This window comes from Peromyscus maniculatus, chromosome 19, assembly GCF_049852395.1.
Source record: "Peromyscus maniculatus bairdii isolate BWxNUB_F1_BW_parent chromosome 19, HU_Pman_BW_mat_3.1, whole genome shotgun sequence".
In the NCBI taxonomy this organism is placed as follows: domain Eukaryota; kingdom Metazoa; phylum Chordata; class Mammalia; order Rodentia; family Cricetidae; genus Peromyscus; species Peromyscus maniculatus.
Genome location: NC_134870.1, coordinates 22,369,851 through 22,397,624, shown reverse-complemented (window position 1 = coordinate 22,397,624; position 27,774 = coordinate 22,369,851). Strand labels below are relative to the sequence as shown.

At 54.8% G+C, this 27,774-nt stretch overlaps 1 protein-coding gene across 17 annotated transcripts in view; it reads right to left on the bottom strand.

Moving 5' to 3' along the window:
• Positions 1 to 27,774, bottom strand: part of Bin1 (bridging integrator 1) — a 60,631-nt gene that overhangs the window by 1,250 nt on the left and 31,607 nt on the right. Inside the window, exons 3-19 of one of the 17 annotated variants that reach the window (XM_015996644.3) lie at positions 22,957 to 23,011; positions 22,736 to 22,830; positions 22,217 to 22,312; positions 21,104 to 21,211; positions 20,293 to 20,385; positions 15,410 to 15,495; positions 15,191 to 15,266; positions 13,527 to 13,609; positions 12,111 to 12,155; positions 10,282 to 10,429; positions 8,941 to 9,069; positions 5,415 to 5,522; positions 4,991 to 5,014; positions 3,502 to 3,609; positions 2,525 to 2,596; positions 2,161 to 2,271; positions 1,832 to 1,933 (exon numbers count right to left, since the gene is read on the bottom strand). In XM_015996644.3, coding sequence (XP_015852130.1) covers positions 1,832 to 1,933; positions 2,161 to 2,271; positions 2,525 to 2,596; positions 3,502 to 3,609; positions 4,991 to 5,014; positions 5,415 to 5,522; positions 8,941 to 9,069; positions 10,282 to 10,429; positions 12,111 to 12,155; positions 13,527 to 13,609; positions 15,191 to 15,266; positions 15,410 to 15,495; positions 20,293 to 20,385; positions 21,104 to 21,211; positions 22,217 to 22,312; positions 22,736 to 22,830; positions 22,957 to 23,011 — 1,539 coding nt within the window. The remainder of the gene's footprint in view (positions 1 to 1,831; positions 1,934 to 2,160; positions 2,272 to 2,524; positions 2,597 to 3,501; positions 3,610 to 4,990; positions 5,015 to 5,414; positions 5,523 to 8,940; positions 9,070 to 10,281; positions 10,430 to 12,110; positions 12,156 to 13,526; positions 13,610 to 15,190; positions 15,267 to 15,409; positions 15,496 to 20,292; positions 20,386 to 21,103; positions 21,212 to 22,216; positions 22,313 to 22,735; positions 22,831 to 22,956; positions 23,012 to 27,774) is intronic. The other 16 variants (XM_015996645.3, XM_042264237.2, XM_015996646.3 and 13 more) reach the window with 16 other exon arrangements.

Sequence of the window (27,774 nt, the reverse complement as noted above, 5' to 3'; positions counted from 1 at the left end):
AGCCATTGGCCAGGACAGGCCACACCCACAGCCAAGGGCCAGGACAGGCCACACCCACAGCCAAGGGCCAGGACAGGCCACACCCACAGCCATTGGCCAGGACAGGCCACACCCACTGCCATTGGCCAGGACAGGCCACACCCAGCTGCCGCCTGTCTCCTCCCATAGCTCTTCCAAGAGCCAAGTCTCACCTGTTCTGGGAAGGGGTCCTAAAGGGAGAAGAGCTGTAGGCCATGGCAAATGATAGCTATCACACGCTAACTACACCACTGTTCATCCACACAGTCCTTATCCAGTCCTCGGGACTCTAAACACCCGCCTCAGCCAGAAATACAAGCTGACAGAGTAGCTCAGTCTAGCTGTGATTGTTGTTGATCCGGGACACATCCTCCCTCCCCTCAGTTCCTCTCCCCTCCTCTCCCTTCCCTTTCTCTCCTCTCCCCTCCCCTCCCCTCCTCTCTTCTCCCCCTCCTTCCAGCTGAAATGCCCTTCCAACTCCACTGCTTTATCAACTCCAAGAAACCTGGAGGGTGTTCTGACGCCTGTGTGTCTCTCCGGAACTGGGATCCCCAAACCCTAACAACTTCCAAGAGGACCCCAACTGTCCTCCCAAGTCCCCAGACATCTATAAACAGCCAGAAAGTTCTGGAAGTGATAGCAATTAAAAGTTTCTAATCAGACCTTGGGGGGCGGGTGAGAAAGTAGGATTACAAGTTCAAGGCCAGCCTGGACTACACAGTGAATTCAAGGTCATCTTGGAACAATTTAGTGAGATCCTGCCCCAAGATTAAAAACTGAAAGAGGGGGCTGGGGGCACAGTGCGGTGGTAGGGCATGCACGTGGCCCTTGGCTCAGTACAACACCCAGCACTGAAAAGGGAACGGGATGGGAGATGGCTCCGTGCATAAAGGTGCGGCGCCAAGCCAAACAGCCAGAGCTGGGACCCTGAATCCTACCTGGTGGAGTGAGAGGAAAAAGAAAGATCCCTGGGAATTGTTCTCTGACCTCCACTCATGGACCATGCCACATGCATGCGCGCATACACACACACACACACACACACACACACACACACACACGCACGCGCGCGCACACACACGCACGCACGCACGCACGCACGCAGGCACGCTGCTGCAGCAGATTCAAGCGTGGGCGCTCCCTGCAGCTCAGCCCACACCTACTTAGGGCAAGAGCCAGCCACGGTGCTCAGTCTCTGCCTGGGTGCCACCAGCACCCCACGAAGGTTCACTATACCAGCAGCGGCACTGGGCAGAGGAGCCAGCCACAAGCGAGGAGGGACACAGCACTCACACAGCCCAGGTCCAACAGGGTGCTGCTGCTTCCTTGTGTTGACTAACACAAGGAAGTCGCCGCAGTGAGCAAGGTCTAGAAGACCAGCTAAGAACACAGAGTAGAGCCAGCCCAGAAGGCTGGTGCGAGCCTAGGCTTCTGCCACTGCAGGCAGGAACAACCCTGCAGGAGGAAGGCAAGCCTCGTGGCCAAGAGCATGGCAAAGAGAAGAAAGGAATTCAGATGTTGAAAGTCGGCAGGGCAGCGCTGCAAGAAAGGAAGTGCAGTACAACAGGCTAAAAAGAGAGGCACAGACACAGAGGGGACCAATGGGAGGGAAAGACGGGGGGGGGGGGTGGGGGGGGGGGGGAGAGAGGCAGGGAGAGCAACAGAAAAAAGAGGAAAGAAAAGGGAACCGCAGGTAAGGGCAGCCTAGCCGTGCCCGGCTACAGTGGGCCTCTGCTGCCCCCTACCGGCCATACCCAGCACTGCAGCTGCAGCACCCCCGAATTCCCACATTCCCACACTATGCCAGGCTCACCTGCTCCTCCGGGTTCTGGAAAGGGATCACCAGCACCACGTCGCCAGCTTTGAGTTGCAGCTCGTCAGTGTCAGTGGCCGTGTAATCGTGCTGGGCCTGCACCTGTTGGGAAAGCATGTCAGGGGGCTGCGTCCCCCACCCAGCCCACAAAGACGGAAGCTTTTCTTTCCGCTACTCTATACGGCAGCTACAGCACGAAGGAGACTCAGAGACTACCTTACGAGGGAGCCACGGGGGCTCCTGGGCTAAGTGTCTTAGCTTGGAAATGAGGGTGACCCCCGAGGCACCTGGGACAAAGGATACCGGGTTAGCTAGCTGCAGAAGCTCACCTTGAACATGAAGCCCGGGGGCAGGTCCAAGCGCCCAGCCCCACCGCTGCCCTCCACGGCACCATTCACAGTTGCTGAAAAGGTCTCCACCACCACAGCCGGAAGTGAGCTCTGCGGACAGGGGATGAGGACGAGTCAGCAGCACCCACGGCAGGGTGGGGAAAGCCAGGGCCACGGGAGGGAAGGGGACGTGTTCATGTCCGGTGCCAAACTACCCTGCCCTGTGCTCTTCCAGGGAACTGTGGCCTGCACCGGCATGGGTGAGGAACACAGGGAAGCTGCAGAGAGGCAGAAGACAGACAGACAGCGCTGGACAGACAGACAACGGGGAAGAAAAAACAGGGCAAGGTCCCTGCCGTCTTACGGAGGCTGCTTCACTGGCCGCTGTCTCCCCTGGCTCCTGGGCTCCACCCACCACCTCGGAGGCCTCTGCTGGCTGCAACATAAAATGTCAGCAAGGGATCAGACGCAGAGCAGAACGCCATGTCCAGGGCACACCATGGGAAGGCATCGGGCAAGCGAGAGAGCCACCGGTAATGGCCTGGCTGGCTGGCCTAGAAATGTGTCCCACACAACCAACCCAGCAGTGCCCTGCAGGACAGGCTGATCCCAGCACAGGAGGCCACCGGAGAGAAAATGCTGGCTGACACAGAGGGGACAGGCATGTAGAGAACGGTCTACACCTCAGTGAATGGCAAGCATACTACCATGAATGGTGCCCCCACCTCTGCCTTACAGGCCCTTCCCTCTAAACACCCAGCTTCCTCCTGCCCACTCTGCCAGCCACGCTGGCCTCTCACAGGTTAGCTGGAGCCTGCTGGATGGCCTGGACCCACCAAGCACGCTTAGAGAACACCGGGCAGCTCTTTTCCAGCCCTGGATGCTCTCTTCTCCATGGGTAACAGCATCAGAGCCGGGGCATTACCGTAGACCATGGCCAAGGCTCCACCACGGGGTAACCTCTACCAACACTCAGACTCAGCCACTTCTGAGCACTGGAACATAGTTAATCAACCTTTCTGCCCTCCACTTCCTCTAATATAACAAAGAAGAAAGTATCTGGTTGATAAGGTTATGATGAAGACAAGCCAAAAAAATTCTGGGAAACGCCCGGAATAAGCTGTTAGTTCCTCTGAAACGTCCCTCTCTTCCCACTCTGAAGCAGCGGCTTCAGGTAAGAGAATAGGGGAGGGTAGCTGTAACATGAGCCGTGATCACCCACCTTGGGCACCACCACCTAGCGACACCATCCCGGGACCTCCAAGTCTTGTCCTCTGGCTCTTTGTCCACGCTACACCCCAGAGATGGGAAGAAGCCAGATGGGAACAGGGGGGCACTTACTTGGGCAGGCCCTGGCTCGGCCATCTGGCTGGGCCAGGACACAGCAAAGGTGCCCTCAGCAGAACTGGGCTCCCCGGAAGGCAGGATGCCAGCTTGAGTCTCTGTGGACTAGTGACAAGCCAACCAAGATGGGGGAGGGGAGAGAAGGCCAGGGAGTGGGGGGAAGGGGCATATTGGACAAGGGCGGGAGACAAGAGAGGGTGGTCTTGAGTGGCCAGCATTAACAAGGGATGTGGCCCAGGGTAACAGCCTGGTCAGTTTTGTGGGGACAACTGCCTCCCATTGCTCTGGTCCTACTGCTATCAAGGGGTCAGGCAAGTCTGACGCCACCACACAGCATAACATCTACCAAAATGGTCAGAATGGCCCTGCCAGCCCACTCCAGCCTTATTTCTCTGGCAATTATAGAAAGCCTTCAGAGTGTGTGTGTGTGTGTGTGTGTGTGTGTGTGTGTGTGTGTGTTTCATGTATGTGTACACATATGTGGCATATATGATCTTGTGTGTGAAGGCCAGAGGTTCATCTCTTATGTCTCTTCAGTCACTATATACTTGGCTTTTTTGAGACAGGGTCTCTCCCTGAACCTGGCGCTCACCATTTCAGCTAGGCTGGCTGGCCAGCAGCATCCAGTGATACACGCATCTCTGCCTCCCAGTGCTGGGGTTACAAGCTTGCACCTCCACACCTGACATCTTTTTAAAAGATTTATCTATTACTTTTATTTACATGTATGTGTGTGCACCCATATAATTGTCTATGTACCCCATGTGTGCAGGGGCCTGCAGAGCCTAGAAGGCATCAGATCTTCTGGGACTGAAATTATTGACAGTTGTATACCACCTACTGTGGGTCCTAGGACTAGAACCCAGCGAGAGCAGTAAGTGCTCTTAACCACTGAGCCATCTCTCCAGCCCGATGCCTGGGATTTTTACCTGAGTATTGAGAATCGAACTCAGCTAGCACTTAACAGAATGAAGCTCTTTTACAAAAACTTTTGAGCCCCCAGAATCCTGGCTGGTGTGTGGCCCAACAGCACCTGCCACACTGACTGGCCCTTGCCAGACTGTGTCCTGGAACCCAGGTTTTATTATAACCAATTGCTAGGCACATTCCAAGTGTGAGTCTCTAAGTCTCTCAGAGTCTCTGAATCCCCATGCCCAGGACTCCCAGCGGAGGGTCCCCAGAAAAACAGCTTCCTAATACTGCCTTGTAATAAGGACTCCTTGACTATTCTAGATGACCTACTGGCTACTTGTCAAGGTAAACACCAGCAAGACCTGAAATCTAACCAATGTAGGACCCAGCCTTGAGTTACCAAGGAGCCCATTCCTGTGGTCCTGATGAAGGGATGGAGTCTTAGTGGCCCCCTGCACATATGAGCACGGATAAGCGAGCGTGCCATATGCAGATGGGTGGAGGGGTAAGTGGGCCTTCACACACGAAGAAACAGCCCCCCAGGGGTGTGACGCGGAGCAAGTGGGCAGCTTACCTCCCAGAGGTCCCATGGGATTGGCTGAGGGCAGCAGTAATGGGAAAAGGACAGAGTCAGTACAGAGGTTAGAGACAGGGAAGCAAGCAGACCCGGGGACCCCACCCGCACCCCAACCCAGCAGCCTCCAAGCTGGTCTCTGAAGGCTTCGGACCTCAGCTCGGGGAGGCCTACAGAGTGGCTAATGAAGGGGTAAGGTGCTGGAGTGACCAGAGGTTGTGGGACATGTCCTGAGTAAGAGTAGCCCAGGTAGCCACCATCTACTCTGCCCTACATCCAAAGGAGGTAAAAGGACCAGGGGTCACTGGGCAAAAGGCCGAGTGACCTGTCCCCTCTCCCCCAAAGACCTGAGTCTGTGGCTCACACAAGCACAAGGCCTGGTCCTGAGGCTGATGGGCCACGGGCATTGGTGGGCACAACCAACCTGGCCAGAGGGTGTGGGTGCCTTCACAGGGCTTGCCACTGGCGGGAGGGGGTCGAAGTCCAGGTCTAGTAGACTGGCCTGCTCTGAGAAAGGCCCGGGGGCCTCAAACTTGGCGACAGCAGCAGAGGGAAGAAAGCCGTTAGTAACAGACTGAGCCTAAGCCTTGTGCACACAGAGGAAAACCGATTCACACACCACACACACACACACACACACACACACGAAAAAGTACTGACCACAACTACACAAACGAGCACTGGCTCCGACCTCCGTGAAGATACCCGACCCCCCCACTAGGGCCAGCATCCAGCATCTGACCAGCTTTTTCCAGCAGCCAAGACCAGGTCACTCTCATCTCCTCTTCTGCCCTTTGCCCCCACAAGCTCACTGGACTTTGCCCCCTGTGTATCAAGAGCAGCACAAGGCTGTGGCCTGGGCTGGACGTGCCCACCTCAGTCTCCCAACCAAGAGGCCCCCATGTCAAAGAATTCACACTGGCACCCAGCCAAGCCACCCTCTGGGACACCCCAGCCTGCCATCCATCTCTATACATGCCTCAAGGGCATCTTCAGTGTGGGATCCCAATGCTAGGGAGCTTGGGGTTACCTGCATTACCACTATAGACCACACCCCCAGATACCTCCAGATTCCCTTTTGGGGGACCCGGCCGCAGCCCAGCAGTACACATGCAGCCAGTACTCTGCCAATAATATAAAGCTCCAATGGACCCCAGGCTAGCACATCATGGGAGGTGCCTCTCTCCAGACCCTCGAGGGAGACCCTGGAACAAGTCAGTAGCAGATGACCAGGTTAGGTTTCCAAGGCTGGGTTCCCGGGGGACGCGCTGACTTAGCTGCCTCAAAGGAGCTGCGATCTTTTTGTGCTTGTGGGCTTCCTCCTCAGAGCTATGGAAGACTTCGCCCCAGTCCAAGCAGGGATATGGCTCAGCGTGCCCCCTCCCCAGCCCTTAGGAGAAGGCAGGGGGTTTGCAGATCTGCGAGATCAGGCCAGCGACTTCTTACCTCCACTTGCTTTCCATGAGAGCCCAACTCAGAGAGGGTGTCCCAGGCCTATGTCCATCCCAATCAAGAGAAGCTAGAAACTGTGACGTGGCCTGCCACTCTTCAGAGGAGCCTCTATTGTCCCAAGGACACTAAGAACCCACACAGCGTGAGACTCTGGGATCCCTTTCAATTGGGCCAGGCCAAGTGGACCCACTTCCCAGAACGAGTAACCTCAGGTTGACCCTTAGCTGACTTTCCTTCCAGTCCAGCCTTGTCTGAAAGCTGAGCTAGAGACAGCACAGCCCCAAGACGTTGAGGTGCCTCCCACCCAGCATGAGGCAGGCACCTCTGTCACAAAGTCACCCAGGCCGAGACAGCAATACTCCTGAAGTACTGTCGGGGAGGCCCACCATCGGGGAGTTGCCCCTCTTCTCTCAGGCCTGCCTATGGCAAACGACTCTTTCCCACACAAGACCAAGACGCGGAACGGATGCAGACTGCTCACCACATCACACCAGGCAGCCTGTTGGCACCAGCACCATGACAACATGAGCCCGCCCCCACTCATGCAATCCCGCCCAAAGTGCTCTCCCCCCGCCCCCCCCCGCCCCCCCCCGGCCCCGGGCAGACGGGTAGCCCCGGCTCCCTGCAGATGGACATGAGGAGCAGCAGCAGCAAGCAAGGCATGCGATGACATGGGGGGACACATGGAGTCTGGTGGGCCAGTCTCTGGCTCCCTCCGACACATGACCATGGTAAGCTCTACATCAGGTCCCTCCGCAGGTAAACGGGGTGCATTTGAAAACCAAACAAGACCGGTACCCGAGTAAGTAGATACGCCATGGTAACACGAATTGCTAAATGGTCCTTTTTATATAAAGAACCTGGAGCCAGAAATTGGGGTGAATAATGAAAGGTCAGAAAGACAAAGGAACAAGCCACCTCTTACCTCTAGGACCCCTAAAAAAAAAGCCTGAAAAGCTTTCCTCAGCCGGAAGACTTTAGTTCCTGTCTCCTCACACCTTATATACCTTTCTCCACCCTGCCATATTACTTCCTGGGAGTAAAGGCATGTGTGCTTCCCAAGCAAAGGCATGAGATCTCAAGTGCTGGGATTAAAGGTGCGTGCCACCACTGTCTGGTTCTGTTTCTCTCCTAGACTGAGTCAATTTCATATAGTCCAGGGTGGCTTTGAACTCACAGAGATCCTGATGGATCTCTGCCTCCCAAGAGCTAGGGTTAAAGGTGTATGCCACCACTGCCTGGCCTCTATGTTTAATCGAGTGGCTTGCTCTGTCCTCTGATCTTCAGGTAAATTTTATTAGGGTACACAATATATCACCACATGCTATCTCCACTCAGCATCTGCTAGCTCCCATGATATCCCCTATTTTTCATCTTAAACATATGCCGGTCACCTGCCTAGCAAGGCATGCTCAGGAAGGGTAGGCCCACAACAAGCTAGCCTGGAGATTTTCAGCACCGTTCCCACACTGCCTATTCCTACCTGCCTCTGTAACACTTTCATGCACAGTGTGGCTTTGGCTCCACGAGGTCGTCCTTCCACGGGAGCTGAAGGCCCATCCTCTCTAGGTTCCTTTTGCAGTGGCCACTGTTCTCCATGCCAAGCTGCCTCTTCCACATTCCCACCTTCAGACCCTGCCCGCCTTCTCCAGCTAGCTGGGTTATACAAACGATCCCGGGGAAGGTAGAATCTAGAGACACACCTGGGAAGGGCTCTGGCCAACCCCCCCACCCCCCCGCCCCCCAGGGTCTAGACTAGCCACCGACTCAAAAGTGAAGCCTTGCATGGAGGGCTAGGAGGCTTAAGGCCAGTTTGGAACAGGGAGCTGATCACCCCAGGCTGGTCTGACGGTGTGTCAGCCTACTCCAGTCTTAACAAGATGTTTTTCCACCACAGAAGGCACCTCTCTCTTTATCTCCATCTGAGGTGGGCATTTCATGACGCTTACAAACAGCAGCTTACAAACTGACAGGTAAGTCTCTGCACCTTGGTCATGACAGTATGCAGCAGGGCTCTGCCTGATGCTTACCATTGCTGGCCACCTGTCCCACTTAGTGAGTCTGGGTCTTCTCCCTTCCGGCCTAGTTCTGATATCTCTAACTTAAGCCACGTCCGTGAATCCTTCCCAGGCAAATGTCATCTGCACCAGGGAATGCCCCATGGCTGCCCAACCACTCCATGTCCCCATGACAGCATCAGTCACTGAGAGGTGACTGCCAAGCCGACCACCGCCACAAGAAACAGGGAAGATCTGTCACTATCACGTCCCTTTATCTAGCCATGGTGCATGCTCGGATGGGTAGGATGGATGATGGATGATGATGGAAGAGGAGAGATGCACAGATCAAAGATGGAGGCTCCAGCCCATCTCTCCAGCCAAATTCTTGACTCTCGAGAGAAGCTTAAGAGTTCAGGGTGGAGGATGGAAGGCCATGCACGCTGTGAGAGAAAGAGTGAGGGAAAGGGAGAAGACTGGGCCGCGGTGGACACGGCTGACCTGGGAGGGGGTGGTCACGCTGATCTCAGGGACAAATGCGTCATCAAAAAGGCTGAGAATCTGCTCCTGCTTCATCTCCTTGGATGGGGTGTGTTTGGGAGGCGGAGGGACGGGTGGGCCTTTCCGGAGCTGTGGGCCAGCAAGGGGGGGAACGTGGCAGGCGTGGCAGGCGTGGCAGGGCACGGGGAGACAGAGACAAAGCCGTGGTTACGTTAGTCAGTCACCCCCAGGCCACTGAGGGGAACAAACAAGTCACTGCTCCCCCAAACAGACACCAAGATGACAGGCCACCCCAAGGGAAGAGACCAAGACTGGAGGTCCAAAACCACTGTGCAAAAAGAAAGGGGGAGGGGACAGAAGCAAAGGGGGTAAACAAAGGCAGAGCAGGTGGGTCAGCAGGTCTCAACCCCTGACACGTTCCCATAGGCCACTAGGTCTGCCCTACCTAACCAGGGGGGAACTTGAGTTAAAGGCCACCTCCCCTGCCCATCTCTGCCCTCCCACAGACCTTACCTCCTCTTCCCTAGGCTGGGGCCCCCCAAAAGGAGCTCCAGCTCTGGTTCAGGCTATCCGTACAGAAGCCAGCCCAAACTAGGTCCCCACAAGGACCACACATATGCAGACCAGGTGAAGGACTGCCCTAACCTTGCCTTCCTACCCATTTGCCCAGGGCAGTGAAAAAGATCCAGTGAACAGAAGTGTGGCCAGCACTGGCCTGGGATCCTAGCTCACCAACGGCAGTACACTGTTCAGGTGTGGGTTCTCAGAACCAACCACTCTTGGACTCACTGTCCTAATTTCCCATGAACAGGAGCAAGAGGACTCAGTCCTTTCAATCCCACCCAGCTGCTAGCTCCCGGGACCTCTGCAGGAACCCAGAGGGCGTGATGGAACAGGACAGGATGGAGACACCTGTCCCCTCTGCGCCACCCCCACCTTGCCTCACGGAGCCCACTCTCTGTTCCTTTGATGGTCCTGTGAGACCATCTAATAGGGTTCTTCTCTCAGTCCCTGCCAGAGAAAGGGCAAGACATCCTGAGTCTGGAGAGACACTGGATACTCAGGGGCTGGACAGCCAGAGCAACTATCTAGGAAGGGAGAAAAGTTAAGAGTCAAGGAAACGGGACAAGGAGTCGGGACAGGAATGTTTACAAATACTATTGTCAAGTAGACCAGAGCCACTGAGAAAGTCTAGGTTCAGTGGAGCCCATGCAGACTGAGGTCAGAACCAGTCCTCCATGGAGCGGAGCCTCAGGCTCACACCCTGTTTGGCCCCAGGCTGGGGATAATGGAGAAAGGGGAGGAGATAAAAACAGAGGAAGAGACAACAGGCATGCCTACCTGAGATGGGGATTTGGGGATGGTGGCCCCAGGTGAGGCCCCACTGGCTGGCTCTGGTTCGTGATTCACTCTGATCTCAGGGGTAGCAGCAGGGGAGCCATCTGGAGGAGGTGACGGGCTCTTGTTCCCTTTCTCAGGTACATTGTCACTATAGAAGGACAAAAAGAGAGTGGTATCAGTAGGACAAAGTGCTAGAAGACACGGAGCAGTATGTGAGCACCCTGTGGGTGTCCATGGGGAATTACATGTGTGTATTCATGAACTCCGTGGATCCACATGTGGAGCTGTGTATGCATGTGTGAGGCCCATGGATCTGCATGTAAAACTGTGTACATATGTGAGACCCTGGGATCCACATGTGGAGTTGTGTGCATGAGTGAACCTCATGGTCCTGTGTGCAAAACTGTGCATCCACATGTGAGCCCCAGGGTCCTGTGTGCAAAACTGTGCATGCACGTTGAGCCCCATGGATCCACATGTAAAAAGAAATTGTGTGCTGATCTGTGTCCGGTGGAACCCCTGTGAATCCCTTTCTGGAAATGAGTGCATGAGTAGAGATTGGAAGTGAAAGGAACAGTGCACGCTCCTGTGTGGCTCATAGGGGGCTTGTCTCCAAATCAGGGGTGCACCAGTGATCACAAGTCTCTTCCTCAAATATGCCTAAATGCCCAATGTCCACAGCACAAGCAAGCCAGACATCCTAGAGGCAATGTGAGTCTCTCTCATCAGGCAGTGGCCTGCCCACTCAGCCTATCCCTGACCTGCTCCACCGACCTCTGCACGACCTTCCCACCTGCCTCTGCCCATCTGCACAGATCTGACCACAGCCCAGGAGCCCTCGATACCCGCTAGCTACACTTTCCTTGCCATGGTTCCTGAACTTAGTGCACACCCTGGAGAAGCGTCCCCAGGCAGGGCTGGCATGAACCGACGCTGGTGGCCTCACTGCAGAGAAGTGGCAGTTGAGAGAGGGCAAAGTGAGCAGCAGGGTCCACTCGGGAACAGGAAGGGTCAGGGATACGCCGTGGGGCTCCTGGACATGCAGGGACAGGGGATCCACTGGTGTTTTCGAACCGCAGCGGGTACCAGCCACCACACGTCTACTTAATTGAAATAAATTAGCATTTACCATCTCAGCTTCCAGGATCACAATGGACACATTTCAGCTGCTCAAGAGCCACTTGAAACAATCAGCTATGGTGTGGACCTGTGAAGATCCAGACATTCCAGAAGGAACACTAGACTGGGACCCCAAAAATGCCTGGTCTGAGGCGGCCTTGTTTTATGGGGTGCACTTGCCTCCCTAAAGAATACATAACAGGCCAGGCAGCAGTGGTGCACACCTTTAATCCCAGCACTCGGGAGGCAGAGGCAGGGGGATCTCTGTGAGTTCGAGACCAGCCTGGTCTACAGAGCGAGATCCAGGACTGGCACCAAAACTACACAGAGAAACTCTGTCTCGAAAAACCAAAAAAATAAAAATAAAAATAAATAAAAATAAAAAACCAAAACAACAATGTAGAATACAGTGTACATGGGGATGTTTTTCACTGTGTGGCTCCTTGTCCCTGCTCAGTGCCTTTTCCACCTGCGCTGGTGACCAGCACCAATGGGTGTCCACTACACTAACCCTCAAACCCCCTGCCCTGTACCTCCTACCTCCCTGGTATCCCAGGCCCTCCATCCCCTCCTGACACATGTCCCCAAGCAACAGGACACACGGGCAGGTTAGGGGTTAGTGGGCCCCGCAGCAGGGCACAGGTCACAAGGCGCATGCGCAGTCAGGGCGGGGGCCCAGCGGCCCAGGGCACTGCACTCAACGGGGGTACCTGTTCTTCTTTCTGCGCAGCCGTGAGAACAGTTTAGTTTTCTTTCTGCGGGGATGGTGGGGTGTGGATGCTTCGTTTGGAGGAGCCATGGAAACTAGGCCTTCCTCTTCCTTCTCCCTCGTTTCTGCTCAGGGGCCTCTAAGAAATGGCCTGCCCTCTACCTGCCCCACCTGACCTTAGTCTGCCCCATGCAACCCACCTCTGACCTTTCAGCCTGCTCCAGACCTTCCCACGCTGCCCTCAGCCTGCCCCTGAACTCTGCCTGTTCTCGACCCTTCCTCTCTCTGCCTCTCCCCAAGGAGTTCCCCGCTACCCTCAGCCTGCTCCTGCTGACGGCTGCCTTCACCTCCATCTCTCCTAGCCTCCCCTCCCAGGACTTGCCCCCTCCCTCCATCTGCGCCCCATGCTCCTCCCGTCTGTCCTGTGTCCCTCCCTGCCAGCCCAAGTGCAGTTGCTGACAGATCCTGGAAGGCTACAGGATGCCAGGGTGGGGCACAGATGGGCAACCTTAGTGGTGAGTGTGGACAAGGACCTGCTCACCCAGCCTGGGCCCCACAATCTTTCCAACTGGGTAAGGTCTTTCTAAAGGGACTACAGGCTCATATCTACCCTCCTTCCCCCCTCCTTCCCTCCCCCATGCTCCCCAGGACACCTGCAGACTCCTCTCTGTCAACTGCACGTTTTATTTTCAGGGGGAGAGAAAGGAATAAGACTGTTCGCTGAAATGCTCCGAAGTTCTGGGCAGCAGACCAGTTACCCAAGAATCAGAGCCCTTGCGGGCACGTGGGTTGATGCTTACAGTGCGGTCTACATGGTGTACGGTTTGTACTCACTCAAACTTACACAAACACACGCGATCGATACCCCCCACCTCCCTCTCTCCCTCCCCCCACCTCCCCCTCCCCCTCCCCCTCCCCTCCCCCCCCCCCCCCCCCACACACACACACGCGAAGGAATGCAATACCAGACTCCAGGTTGTCTCTGCTGCCTCCCCTCTTCCTCAGGGGACAGGATCCCCTAGCAGCTGCCCCGGGAAGTCAGCAAAGGACAAAGCACCAAGGCACTGCCCCCGTCCTTGGCCCTCACCTTGAGCAGGAGGCAGGAAGGCTGGTCCACCAGGAACCACAGCCTTCGGTCAACAACCAAGCCCTGCCTCCACCCTGTCCTCTACTCTACAAAGGCCCCGAGGTCTGCCAGCTCCCAGCCACATTCCTTCCTCCACAGAACAGGACTACATACAGGCGCCGCTTCCTGATGCCAGGAGGCAGAGCTGGGGAGGCTCCTAGAGGCCCAGGGTCCAACCCATGGGGACCAAGGAGGACAAGAGAGAGAGAGAGTCTCAGGAAGAGGCTGCCCCTAGTGCCTGCCATCAAGTCACAGGGCCCCAGGGACCTCGCCCTCCCTGCCTTCACCCACCTGGGCTGGGCCTTGACTGTGAAGGTATTGCTCCCATGCTGCTTCTCTAGGCTGACCAGGACGTCGTTGAGGTTCTGGTTGAGCTGTGGGAGGAAGGGCGAACAGAAGCAGGCTGGGACAATCGCACCTTCTGCAGGAACTCCTCCATCTCCTCACTGCGGCCCCTGCCTCTACCAGGAGCAAGCTCCTCTGCCCCCATCAACGGAAGAGGAAACCAGCACCATGAACCCCAGACAACCGACAGCCCGGAAATCGGGGGACATGAGCTGTATTGTTGACAGCTACCGTTTCTGAGGGCCACCTTTTTGCTCTGGCTCCTTAAACGGATATCCCAACTGCCACACAGGAGTCCACCGTTTCACTTTTCCCCAGCTGGAGAAAAGGAGAGCTTGTCTGACGTTGACTGAACCAAAGGCTTTGCATGTGGTAGGCAGATGTTCTACTACCAGGCCACATCCCCAGCTCTTTGTCCATTTTAGTTTGAGACAAGGTCTCGCTAAGTCGCCCAGGCCTCAACCTTCCAATTTTCTTACCTCGTCTCCCTACTTGCTGGATTTCAAGCACAAGGCACTTCAACATTCTATTTCTTAAAACTCATTTCTGCAGATTGCAGATTGAATGTTTGTTAATCCTACTTATTAAAGTCATCTTGCCAAGAAGCTTCTAAACCATCCTACCTACTACTTCCAGAAATTCCTCCAAAAGGTAAGAGGACCGTGGTTCTCATCACTGATATCATTTCTCTTTTTGCTCTGGCCACTAGGAAGGGCTGAAATTTTTCTCTTATACATAATTCTGCCTTCTGTGCCTTGGACTAACTTTGCAGAAAGGTTTTGATTTTTTTTTTCCACGTATGTATTTATTACTGGGGACAACTCTACAGAGTCGATTCTCTGCTTCCACCATGATTTCAGTCCCGGGGACTACACTCGGGTCACCCACCAGGCCTGTGTGATGAGCACCTCCACCCCGAGCCATCTCAGCAGTCCGAACTGTTGGGTGCTCTGCCTCACGTCTTTTAGGAGGAGAAGGAAAAAAAAAAAACGGGAAGAAAAGAGGGGCCTTCAACAGTAGGGTTGTGTTCAGGAACAGCCCCCAAACCTGGGGTCTACCTTCATCACTCCATCCCTCTGGGTCCAAGAGACAAAGTCAAAACAGCCACCAGGACGGGGAGAGCATGGTTTTGTTCCCTTTACCCAGGATTAGCTAGAAAGAGCTAGGCTTTAGCCGTCAATGTACATTTAGGTCCTGCTGAGGAGTCATTGTCTCCTAGGCATGCCTTGGCGCAAGGCCCCCTTCCCAGCAGGGGACTCTAATGGGCCATGTGACACAGCGCCCATTCTAATGCAGCACAGAAGTATGAGCTGATTCACTATCTCAAGAAACACAGGAGACTTTTCTTATTACAAAAATTTCTGGTCCCTTATTTATTGTTTTCCTACAGATGGAGGAAAACATCCACCACCATTGCTAGCCCTGAGCACTCAGAGTTGCCTGAGAAGATGATTATACTTAGAGACGGGGCTGATCACGTTTCAGCAATGTGGGTCCAGGCAAGAAGAGGACAGGGCGTGGCAGGCTGGGGCTGGACTGGACCGCCCACAGCCGTCCTCGGAGTGCCCAAGCTCCCCACCCCCGCCTCCGACCGACCCTCTCGCGCCTACCTTACTCATCTCTTTATGGAAGTTTTCCTCCAGGCCCGCGATGCTCTGGAACGTGTTCACATAAAAACCTACACGGCTGCCGGAGCGAGAGGAGGGGATATGGTGAAAACCACACGTGACTGCGGGCTGCATCCTCAGAGCCGCCGCAGAGCCCCGGAGCGGGCAGGCGGACACAGGGCCAGGCTGGCCGCCAGGTATATGGACCCCTCCTGACTTCACCTGTTCCACAGGGATGGCAGCTCCTCCTGCAGGTCCACATTCATCTCCTCGAACACCTTCTGGGCTTTGATGAGCTCCTCCTCTGCCTGGGATGGAGAGGCAGTGGGGTATGTCAGCCTCTGTCTGGAATTCTGCCCTGGGGGAGCTGAGGCCGACCTACCCCCAATCGCTGGTACCCTCGCCTGCCTGGTTGCAGGCCCCAGAACCTGAAGAGGGTAGACACTAGACCGGATGTGGATTACCCACCCAGACCCTGCCACTGGAGACCTAGGGGCTCCTACAGCTAGGCCTAAGGGGAGACTCTGGGAATGAGAGAGCTGAGCTGCCATTAAAAGAGGAGATTTTAGAGGGAAGACAGATCACTAAGAAGGCTGGAGACCGCGCGGGGCTGGGGAGATGGTTCAGTTGGTAAAATACTCTCGGGTAAGTAGGAGGACCCGAGCTTGATGCCCAGCACCCACATAAAAAGCCCGATGTGGTAGAACACATTTGAAATCCCAGTTCTGGGGAGGTGCACCTGGGGAGATCCCTGGAGCTCACTGGCCAGCAGCTGAACTGAACCAGTGTGCCTCGGGTCCCAGTGAGAGATCCTGTCTCAAAATATTACTGTGGACAACTTCTCGGGGACAGTACGGGAACTTGATCCCTAGCCGAAACACACATACACAGAGGGGGTCGGGGGCTGGAAGGAAACCTATAGAGCTGGAGCACAGAGGCAGACCCCAGACTCAACAGAACCCTGCCTGCATTAACTCCCTTGAGCCAAGCGTCAGCCCTGAGACTCAGCTAGAGCCTTACTGCTTTTTATGACCCCTCCCGATGGCTCCTGCTTGCTTTCTTAGGGCCAAAGCCCGCTAGGTTTTCGTTTCCAGCTTCTCTTTACTTTCCTGGGGGAAGGTTCCCCCGCTCCACAAATCCCTCTCCTATGACCTGTCCCAACTAGGGACAGTGGCAATGGCTTAGTATCTCTACGAAGGACAAAGGAATTAGGCAGGGAGGAGCGAGCTGGGCTGAGGCGCCCATGCCCAGTACCCATGATTCTCCCTACACCTCTTATTCTACAGAGGGCTCACATCTTCCAAGCGGTGGCACTAGACCCCAGCACCAGGTGGAGCTGTGAGTCACCCAGACAGGGCTGATAAGAGTGACCCAGATTCAGGTCTGACTCACAGCCCAGGTGCCTCATATTCTAAGGCTGGTGTGGGACCACAGCTGGCCAGAACACCACTCAGACAAAAATCACACTTTTTTTTTTCCCTCCAGGTGACTCCACCCAGCTTAAGGTACACCAGGACCTTAAGTACCCCAAGCTGGAGCCTTGGATGGAATAAGAGAAGGGGCCTCCAGGGCTTCTGATTACCATACACTCCAGATAACGCATGGGCTCCTGAGTGGATGGCATTAGAATCTAATTAAAAACAGAGGGAACAACCCTTAAAAGCGAGGCTGGGAAGACAGCTGAGGAAATTCGGTGCTTACTGTTCATGCATAAGGACTTCAGTCTGATCCCTCAGGACCCACTTTAAATTTAGGGGCAGGAGGCAGAGAGATGGCTTAGTAGTTAGGTTAAAGGGTGCTTCCTGCCCATCCAGAGGACCCAGATTCAGTTCCAGCACCCACATCAGGAAGGTCACAACCCCTGTTAATTCCATCTCCAGGTGATCTGACTCCCTCTTCTAGCCTCTGAGGACGCGCGCACACACACACACACACACACACACACACACACACACACACACACACTCTCTCTCTCTCTCTAAACAGGAGCCCAACAGCCTGAGTTCAATCCCTGAAGCCCATGGAAGGATGGAAGGAAAAGAACCAGCTCCACAGAGTTGTTCTCTGACCTCCACATATGCACGCCCACATTTAAAAAATTAATTATAGCCGGGCGGTGGTGGCGCACGCCTTTAATCCCAGCACTCGGGAGGCAGAGGCAGGCGGATCTCTGTGAGTTCGAGGACAGCCTGGGCTACCAAGTAAGTTCCAGGAAAGACGCAAAGCTACACAGAGAAACCCTGCTCGAAAAAAAAAAAAATTAATTACAAAAAATATAAGGTAGATGGTGCCTATCCTGGATGGTTTTTTTGTTTTGTTTTGTTTTGTTTGGGGGGGGTTGTTTTGTTTTTGTTGTTGTTTTTGAGACAGTGTTTCTCTGTGTAGCTTTGCACCTTTCCTAAAACTCACTCTGTAGTCCAGGCTGGCCTCAAACTCACAGAGATCCACCTGCCTCTGCCTCCCTGCTGGGATTATAGGCGTGCACCACCACTGCCCAGCTTCCTGGAAGTTTTATATCAACTTGGCACAAGCTAGTCATTTGAGAGAAGGGAGCCTCAACTGAGAAAATGCTTCCATAAGATGTAGCTGTAGGCAAGGCCTGTAGAGCAGTTTCTTAATTAGCAACTGATGGGGGAGGGCCCAGACCATTGTGGGTAGGGCCATTCATGGACTGGCAGTCTTGGGTTCTATAAGGAAGCAGGCTGAGCAAGCCATGAGAAGCAAGAGGGTAAGCAGCACCCCTCTGCATCAGCTCCTGCCTCCAGGTTCCTGCCTTGTTTGAGTTCCTGTCCTGACCTCCTTCAATGAGAAACAGTGATGTGGAAGTGTAACCCACCCTTTCCTCCCCAAGTTGCTCTTTCTTCACAGCAATAGAAACCATAACTAAGACAGTGCCTGAGGACACTTGACGTTGTCCTCTGACCAACACACACACACACACACACACACACACACACACACACACACACACACGAGAAGGGAGCAAACGTCTGCCTAAACACAAGTAACTCCCTTGGGACGGGTCAGATCAGAGCCGGGAGACTCTCAGCACAGGAGGTCCGGTGTCCCAGCAACACCGCACAGAACAAGGACAGGTCCACCTTAAATCTCCCGAAGTCAGGGCCTCAGCCCTTTGATGGGTGCCTCATAGGCTGGCCTTTAAGGAAGCACTCAGAAAGCAGCTATCCACACTGTACCACGAACACCACACACTAGGAAGCACTGAGGAGCGTCGGGGCAGGAGAGCGCTGTGGGTAGTCCAGGAGGCCTTCCAGCCCCCCCCCCCTCCGTGCCCTTCTCCATTCTAAAAGCAAGCCACTGACTAGAGACCGGGCCAGTCTTGCAGGTTGGAGCATGTCTGGAGAGCTCCCAGGACCAATCAGGGCCATAAGAAGCCAGTCAGTTCTACAAGCTCAGTTGGCAGAGGACCCGGTCTCCTAAAGTCAAGTCCACCCTCAGGGCAGGTTAGGGTCCCAAGTTCAAGTTCACAGTCAGCCAGCTGCCCACTGGTGACAAGGGCAAGTCCACAGCTGCTCTAGTTTCCCGGGTAACATTAGGAGAGGAGGGACCAAAAAGAGAGAGAAGTCACATGGGGAAAAATGAACCATCTACAGGCCGGCATTTGAAAAGGTGACCCTGTGCCTCAGTCTCCCCTGCTGCTCCCCTACAGTGAAATGAGGGCCCTCCCAAGCAGGATTCCCACACACACACATGTCTCGGGAGCCCTAAAGCATCATCAGGCAGACCCCATCCCAGGCCTTAGGACACCCCAGGGGCCTCTCCAACTCATTCAGAGTACTCCCCCTTGTCGGGAAGGTACACATATAAACCTGGTTTCAACTCTACCCCCTACCCCCCTCAGCCCACATGCCTCCTGATACCCCTCCTGCTCGACCTCCCAAGACTGCTTGATTGTTTTCCAAACCTGTTAGCCCGTGCCCACAGGCTCCGAGTGATCAGTCACCTTGATCCTAACCTCGGTGCTTCCAAAGTTAGCCCTAAGCCTAGGCCTTCAAGAAATTAGGTAGTGGGCCAGGCCAGAAATTAGGCCGTTAGCCATGTCAGGCTGGAGCTCCCTCCCTCCCCTTCCTGAGTATTTGATATGTGTGTTTGGAGATGATGAAATCAGGAGGTGGCCCAGGAAAAATGGGGCACCGTCCAGGAGAAATCCGACCTCTTCCTGGGTCAAGTCTCAGCTACCTGCCTCATCCCCACTCTAAAGGGTTTCCTGAGTCTCAGCAAGGTGGGAAAGGAAAAGTAAAAAAAAATGTGGTCCACTTCTCTTGGTCTACCTGCCTCTCCTCCAGCAGACCCCGGCCAAACTTTAGTCAGTTCCGGTTCAGGACACCAAGAGGACTGTAGGTCCACTGGCAGGGTAGTGGCATGGCCCAGAGTCCAGTAGAAACTCCCTTAAAACATTTCTCTTCCATGTAACCTCCAAAGGATGACCCTTTGGGACCCAGGTCTCCCTGACAGGTTTCGCATCCCAGCCAGAACACAGAGACCTCCTGGACGCTCCTCCAATAGCCGGGTCCCAAGTCCTCTGTAGGAAGGACCACCTACGTGGAGTTCAGGCCAACAACCAGGTTAACCACTCCAGGGCTCGAGTTAGGCACCCCAATCAGCTACAACCAGCTGTGGGATCCTGGGAGTAAGAGTGCCTGTGGGGGCAGACATGTCTCCTCAGAATATCCAGAATAACTTTGGAGCTGCAAGGAATAGGATGGGAGTCCCCAAGGAAGGCAGAAACTCAAACGTGTTCCTGGCTGGGGCAGTACCAGATGTCAGACCTCTGAAGAAAGCATAGACCTGGGTGGGTGCCCAGGTCAGCCACAGCTCCTAGGCCCCAGTCTGCCAGGATACCTCGTCAGCAGTTGCGTCTAAAATAGGAGTCTCAGAGAGGCATCTGAAAGGCCCACCTCACCCCACCCTGTGCCACAGGCCTCCAGCCCAGACTCCAGCCCTGTCTGGCTCCAAACCCCCCAGAAAGAAGATAAGCCCTCCCTTAACCCAGGGAGGCTTGCAGAGGCTGGGCAGAGAGACACCCGGGAGAAGACAACAGACCAGAAGGCGCCAGCACGTGCAAGGTTAGAAGCCAGTATCACCTGATTTCGGAGCAGGTTAGTTTGAGCTACAAGATGAGCCTGTAGTTTGCCTTGGCACCACTGGGGGGCGGCTTTCTCAAGCAGCGAGACAGGCTGGGGGCAGGGAGGAAGGGAAGGAGAGGTCAAGGCAAAGGAGAATGGAGAGACAGGAAGGAGGTGGGAGGGGAAAAAAAAAAAAAACAAGAGACATAGATAATTAAGCACCAAGCCCACAATCCCACACGGAGACAGGCAAGCCAGCCCCCATCCAGAGGCCAGCCCGCAGCAAGTATTGCATCTCCACCTTCCCAACCCCCACAGCTGAGAAAATAAGGGGAACCCCACCCCCACCCACCCACCCACCCCACCCCGTCCCAAGGAGGCATAACCATGATAAGAGGAATAATAGGCAGGGTCGAGGGGCTCCGCACACAGGGCTGTGCCACCCACCCACCCACCCACCCACCACGGGACTACGAGACCAGCCCTGCCTGTGACCAGCCCACAGGCTTGTTCCAGCAAGACGGGGTCACGTCGGATCCCATGACAGAATTCCACTCGGTGCATTAAGCACCACGCCAGGGAAACCCAAGCTGGGTCTATTCTCATTCTGGAAAACTGCCTCAGAGCGGGGCAAAAGGGCAGAAAGAGGCCAGCAGAACCCCCACCACCACCACCCCACTGCCTGCCTCGGCACCCACAGGGTCTTCTACTGTCTGGCTCTGGGCTCAGCACCATCCCCATCCACAGCTGGGAACCCTGGACTAACCTCTCTCTGGTTCCCTGCCCTCACCCACCCACCCCCCCCACCCCCCCGCGCCCCAGCCCTTACCTTGGCAATTTTGGCTTCATCCTTCTTTTTGGCGGTTTGAAGAGACTCGTAGTGGTGCCGGGCACTGTCATAGTCCACCAGCTTCCGGCCCCGCTTGGCAATGCGTGACTGGGGAGCAGAGAGAGGAGGGCCCAATGGGGGACTCAAACATGCCCAGGCTGGGCCCAGAGAAAGTAGGCAAGGTAAACGCAGCAGGCCTGAAGTAGACCCCAAGCTGGCAACAGAGCCTCCTGCGGGCAGAAAGCTCACTCGGCAGGGCACCCGGCCCTCTCTGTGGCACCCACTGTCCTGGCAGCAGGCACTCATGGCTCGGAGCCCCCCAGCCAGTGTCCTGTGAACCAAACCTCCTCCTCAACCAGGCTTGGGATCTTTAGAGACGCTTCTCGGGCCCCAGATCTTCTCCTGAACCACTCCAGCAGTGGCTTTATGTATCTGCACTGGAGCACATAAGGGAGACAGACTTCCCTCCTAACCCTCCGAGGCTCCTCGCACTCCTGAGCCTCTGTGGACACGGCACCTGGGGGCTCATTGGATTGGTGGAGACCTTAGCGTTCGAGGCTCCAAGCATATATTCAGCTCCAGCAGAAGCAATCGGGTTTCTAAGCATTCAATAATGTAAACACACACACACACACACACACACACACACACACACCAGCTAACAGGCAACACACACCCTACCAAACACGCAGCATAAATACGGGGAGCTTTGGTTTGAATATGCTTGGGTCTTACACACATCCTTACACACACCCAAGGTCCTGCCTGAGGCTATGTAAGAGGTAACAATGACTGGGAAGAGAAAATGCTCTGGTTTGCCACACTGCCTGCAAGTTGTACCGGGAGCCCCAGGGACGTAGCTTTGTAAGTTGTGACTTATGGGAGGGTAAGCATAACCCCAAGAAACTCATCTAGACTGGGGTAAAATAATTTCTTTGCTGTATCCTCCGTGCCCTATATCTCCCCCCAGGAAGTCACACAGTTGCCAGGCTAAGCAGATACCTGACCGCAGGCCAGTCACCTCCCACCTGCACTATAGGCTTCTCCCAGACCCCAGCTCCTTCCACAAGATCCAAGCCAAAGCAAGACAATGGGCCAAGAGGGTCCCGTTACCTTGATGTCAGGGAACTGGCCCAGGTAGGTGTCCATGGTCAGCAGAGCCTGATCCACCAGCTTCTGGTGGTAATCCATCCACAGCAGGTCATTGTTCTGAAACACAGCACCAAGAAGAGTGCTTCAGAGAGCCAAGCCACAGAGTCCCCAGCTCTGGTTCTGGAGCCCATCACCTCAAAGCTCTGTGGACTCTCAGAGCCTTGGTTTGCTGAGATTGCAGTGTCCAGGGAATGACAACCAGGTTCAAGTACAGTAAAGACTGGCAGGGTCAGCAAGGAAGACTGTGGGACTCATGCGCCCTAACACATAGGGACAGCCATGACCCACTTTCTCAAACTCCCGTGTGAAGAGGACCAAAACCATAGCCCGAAGAAACGGAAGGCAACTTGGCCAAGGCTACATCGCGCATGAGTGCGGAGAATCAGGATAGCTTGCACCAGAGGGTGAGATGTTGTGGGGACAGAAAACGAGGCCAAAAGGGCCCCGGGGGAAGAACCAAAGCCACCCTCCCATGCTTACCTCTGCAATCTTGTTTGCTTCATCCCTGCCAGGCCACTCGGGCTCGTACACCTCCTGCAGACACTCACTCAGCTTCTTGGAGGCTTCATGCATGGCTGTGGGGTAGGGAGAAGGTACACAGACTCCAGTCGTTACTCCCATCCAGACATCAGCACCACAAACGGGGCCCGGCTGCCCCAAGGCTCTGCAGCCCCAGCTCCTTGCAGACAGACGTACCCTACCTTTAACAGAAGCCAGGTAGGTCCGGAGATCCTTCTGCAGCCGGGTGCCCTCTGTCTGCCAGAAGATCCAAGAACTAGGTCAGGGCCTGGGGACAGGGGTCACCAACCCTCTCCTTCCTAAAACCCACCTCATGACAAACCAGGCTTCCCTCTTGCCAACAGCCACCAACCCATGTTCTCCCTACAAGCTGGAACCTCAGGATGGCAGCTGTGGCCCTCTGGCTGTCCTTGCTAATCCCTTCATTGGGAGCCCCGCCCCCCACAACTCCATTTTGTCAGCCACCCGCTCTGTGGTGTAAGAATGGCTGGAAGACAAGACCCCTGCACAGTGGATGTCACACGGGGGTATTGCTGGGTACCATCCACACAGAGCCCATGAACAAAGTGGCGTGACTCTCAGATGACAGTGAGCAAGAGACAAATGAGCACAGAAACAGGGTGCAAGGACCAGCAGGCACTTCGTTCTGCAACTTCAGGTTGCACCTCGGAACAGGGACTCCCACAGTCCCAAAGGAAGGGCAGGAGGGTCCGGTGAGCTTTCACGGGACCACGGTGCTGATGGACAGAGGGTGGCAGGCGCCAAGGAGAAGAAAAGCCCAGAAGGAAATGGTACTAGCGGGTTGCTGAAGTACAGAAACACTTCCAAGAACTCTAAGAGCCTCTAGCCCAGACGAGAGGGACTGTAGAAAAAGCGTTAGCCAACTATGAAGCTTCCTGAGCTCCTGAGGCAACAGAGCCAGCGGAAAGGATGGAACCTGTGGTATAGAAATGGACCAGGAATGCTGAGATACTGGTACCAGGAGGGTTACAATAGGTGAGAGTCCTCAGACTACCCGAAGTGCTAATAGGAAGGTTCCAGAAGCCATGTGAGAAGGGAAAGAACACACAGTTTGGGGGTCAGGCCATAAGCAAGTCAATATACTTCCTTGAGCCTCAGGAAAAGAGAACAAATACTGACCCCGCCTGGCACGTCACAAGTACTCGGGAACAGCTCAGCTGAGACACCAGCCCCCGGAGCCTTGATGTCAGCCCTCGGGAGGTGGGCTTCACCCTGGGGAAGGGGCATGCCGCTGAGGCTGGTGGTGTCTCCGGAAGTAAACATCTTGCCCCCTCTCACTCTGGAGGAGAGGGAAGGAGACATGGCCATGACTAGTCACAGAAGACCTAGAGAGTGCAACACTCTGACCTGAAAATTATCTTTGTCCATACTGGGCCACCTCCAAGAAGGGCATTCAGGGACTGGCCACCTTCCTGACTCACCCCAGCCCCCTCCAACCTCTATTGCCCCCTGCCAGCAGGTCCTTCCTCCTTACTGGGACCTGCACTTCTCCCCCAGGTACCCACAGCTCTGTGTCCCATCCTCTCAACAACACTATCACCACTTGGCAAGGATGCCATGGAGGTCAGCAACGTACTCAGCATGGTGCAAAGCCTGGGAGACTCAGGGAGCACCTGCAGCCAGAGGGTTCAGGCTAGGTGGGTAACGGGTTACAATGGCTCCCAAGAAGAATTCCTAAAATGTACAGATTTATAAGGTCCCTCCCCAACGTTATATAAACAGTAACAGTTGCTGGGGGGAGGAGAGTCTCCAGCCAGCCATGCTGCCTGCAAGTCGGGAAACTCTCCAGATGCAGCTTCGGCGGTGAGTGAGTCATCCGCACCCCCCCCACACACACACACACACACTGGGTGGGCTTTGCAGTGCACAGCTGCCTCTGAGTCACCCCTGCTCCCTACAATAAGCTCACTGGTTCACTACGCGAGGCTTGGGTGGAATCCTTGGATTGTTTTGTCATCTGTACTCTATGTCACATCTCATGTCGCACAGCCGAGGACACCAGCAGCCAGCGGCAGCTGAGGAAAAACCACGTAAAATGCCACAAAACAAAACAGAGAGGGAAAGGAACAAAATCCCTCTCTCGCACTCTGTCAGTCCCCTAGGGGACAGCTCACACTCACAGCTGCACTCTGAGAAACATTGAGGATCCATCCGGGGACCCGGTCAAGACACCCACACCCACAGACGCACCACACGCCCTTTCTGTGAGATGATACAGAATCTGCACAGAACCCACATGCATCCTCCTGTGGACCGCGCACCGTCTCCACGTTACTCATAACGCGGATGAGCTATAAGCAGCACACTGGGCTGCTCTTGTTTGTAGAATCTTGTTTGTTGCTGTTGTTGATTTTTCTAGAAATATCTTCACTCCGCAGTTAGTTCAGTCCACGGACCAGCAACACGCAGAGAAGGGAGGCCGGCCACCTGGCTGGTGTGTAACCCTGGTCAGATGTAAGTTTGAACACCCAAGTTCAAGGCCCACTGAGCACAAACGAAATGAGGAAACAGACGCCCGACCTAGAAGTGCTCTGAGATGGGAGGCAGAGCTTGTAGCACTGGACAGGAAGAACCCCAGCTCTCCAAAGCTTCTTCACGTTAACACCTTCCAGGCTCCGCTGTCAACGATGAGGATTAAAGCGTGCTTGGAAGGTGATGCTACACCGTTACCTGGTGCCACAGAACCTTCCAGACCCAGCTTCTCTTCCTGCCAAGCTACATCTTTATCCCCTTCCTATCTCTTGCAACACATGCCCCCTACACTGTACCCAAGCACGAGGTCCCCTTGGATTACTCAGTTTACCCAAGCTGCAGACTGTACCAAGGCCCCTCGTGCCTCCCAGACACCGAGCTGTGAGCAGATTAGCAGCACTCAGTTGAGCAAGGGGTTACCCAGAAGAGTCATCCCCTAACCGGGATTGCTGGGCAACGATTCTCCAGAACCTCCTGGGTTCCGGTCACAATGTTATTAGAGTTCAGCTAGGGAAGAATATTCTGGGACATTGCTCAGCTGGGCCCTTAAGTGTTAGTCAGGGCCTGACACAGAGCCAGAGGAGGCCAAGCCCAGTCAGCCTCCATACACCCGTGTTGGGCCTTCCTCTGTTCGGTCCCACCCTAAGCCTTCAGACAGAGGCTCCCATGTCCTAGTGGTTTTAGGGGGGCATTTGGCTTCAGCCCCAACTCTTGCTGCTGGGCATTCTGCACCAGAGATAGAATGTTACTCTAAACGGAGCCAAGAGTAGGGCTTTCGCATCTCAGTGAGCCCTAGGGCCTGGCAGCCTAGAACAGCCCTACAAGTAAGAGCTCAGCCAGCCTGGAAGCCCACGCTGGCTTCTGGTGGGCCTGGATGGGGTATGCAGTCCCGTGGGATGAAAGGAACAGGCAGTCTCCCTAGGACCCATGTTAGGACATAAGTGAAACCAATTTGTGTAACTTGGAATAAAGTAATGCTCGCAAGATTTGTTATGGAGCCAACCACGAGGCAGCTCCGATATGAGCCAAGCCGAAGGCAGCTCCTATAATGTTCATAAGCAGCCCTAAGCTGTGAGCTCCCATAACCCAGAGCTAACGCCCACTGGAACAATACGAAAAACTGGAACTCTGGAGGCGGCCCCAGGATTGCACCGCTATGCATCTCAAGCCTCTGCAGGGGTCCTCATTGGCAAAGGGACTCTGAGCCGGCCCTCCATGTGAGTCTGGCTCCAGCGACCACTGAGTTTCTTGTACCTCTGCTGCACTGGTCGGCACTGACCATTGCTCTCAAAGACCGTCTGGAACTTCCAATAGCACCGTCCTCCAAGCCTGCCACAGCTGAAGGACCCAGAAGCATGGGTCAAGCCTGCTCCCAAAGCGCCCTCACTCGAGAGGATTCCCCAGTGGAATTTTCTGCCCAATAGTTCACCACTTGGTGAAGTGTCTGTTTACTTGAGACTACCATAATCTCTGTATAGCATGGTATTGTAAGGAACGTTTTTTGTGGATAAAGTGAACATATTCAAAGGGTAAACCTCAATACTAGTGGCTGAGTACCTCATAGCCTACCAGTCTGCTTATTACAGTCACTCAGGACAGGGCAGAGGTCAAGGGTGAGTAGGCACCAACTGGGTCCAAAGAGAGTCATCCACCTGGGTCACCATGAGGGGAAGTAACAGCAGGCAACCTCTGCCTCTTCCACAGGTCACAAGAAGTGAACACTGAAGGAGACCTACTGCCCTGAAGACTGAACACACTGTCAGCCTTACAGTAACCTAGAGCTGAGCTCACTATGCTGAAGACTCCAGCCGGAGGCACAGAAGACGCTGTAGCTCTGGCTTCCCACACCCCAGCTCTGATCCCAGTTCTGTAGGCTGCCAGAGGACCAGGCTCACTACAGCTCCTGGATTTTCTCTCTCTCAAGAATAGAGAACGGCCCCCATACCCTTTCCAATCCACACCTCACTCCCAACCCTTTGCCAAGTCATCCCTCACACACCCCAGATTGTTCCAGACCTGTATAACCGCCAAGTGAGGGCCGCTGAGATGCAAGGGGACCGTAAAACGGTACTCTCAAAACCACCCCTGACCCTACACAGTCCCATACCACACCAGCCCAGGGTAGCGTGTGCCCCAGGCCAGGAGAACTCCATGGTTATCTTTATTTATCCCTGGTCTCTGGGTCTAGCCCCTCGATTCCCCCCCCCCCCCCCGCCTCTACCAAGGAGTGCTGAGGGAGGGCTTGCCCAGGAGCAGAGACCTAGCAAGGGTGACGCTGATGTGACTGTAGAGTAAGGCATTGAAGATTAGCATCTGACAGAAGCCAACCGGCAGAAAGAAAGCCCTTCTAGCCAAGGCTGACCTGAAACAGAGCATGCGTTTAAAAAAAAGCACACCATATAGCAGTCTCCATCTGCCCAGCACAAGTAAGTGTCATCGAACTTCTAACTCTTCCTAACTCTCTCATCCATGTCCTCACGCAGAAGAGTTCTCTGTTTCTATCACTG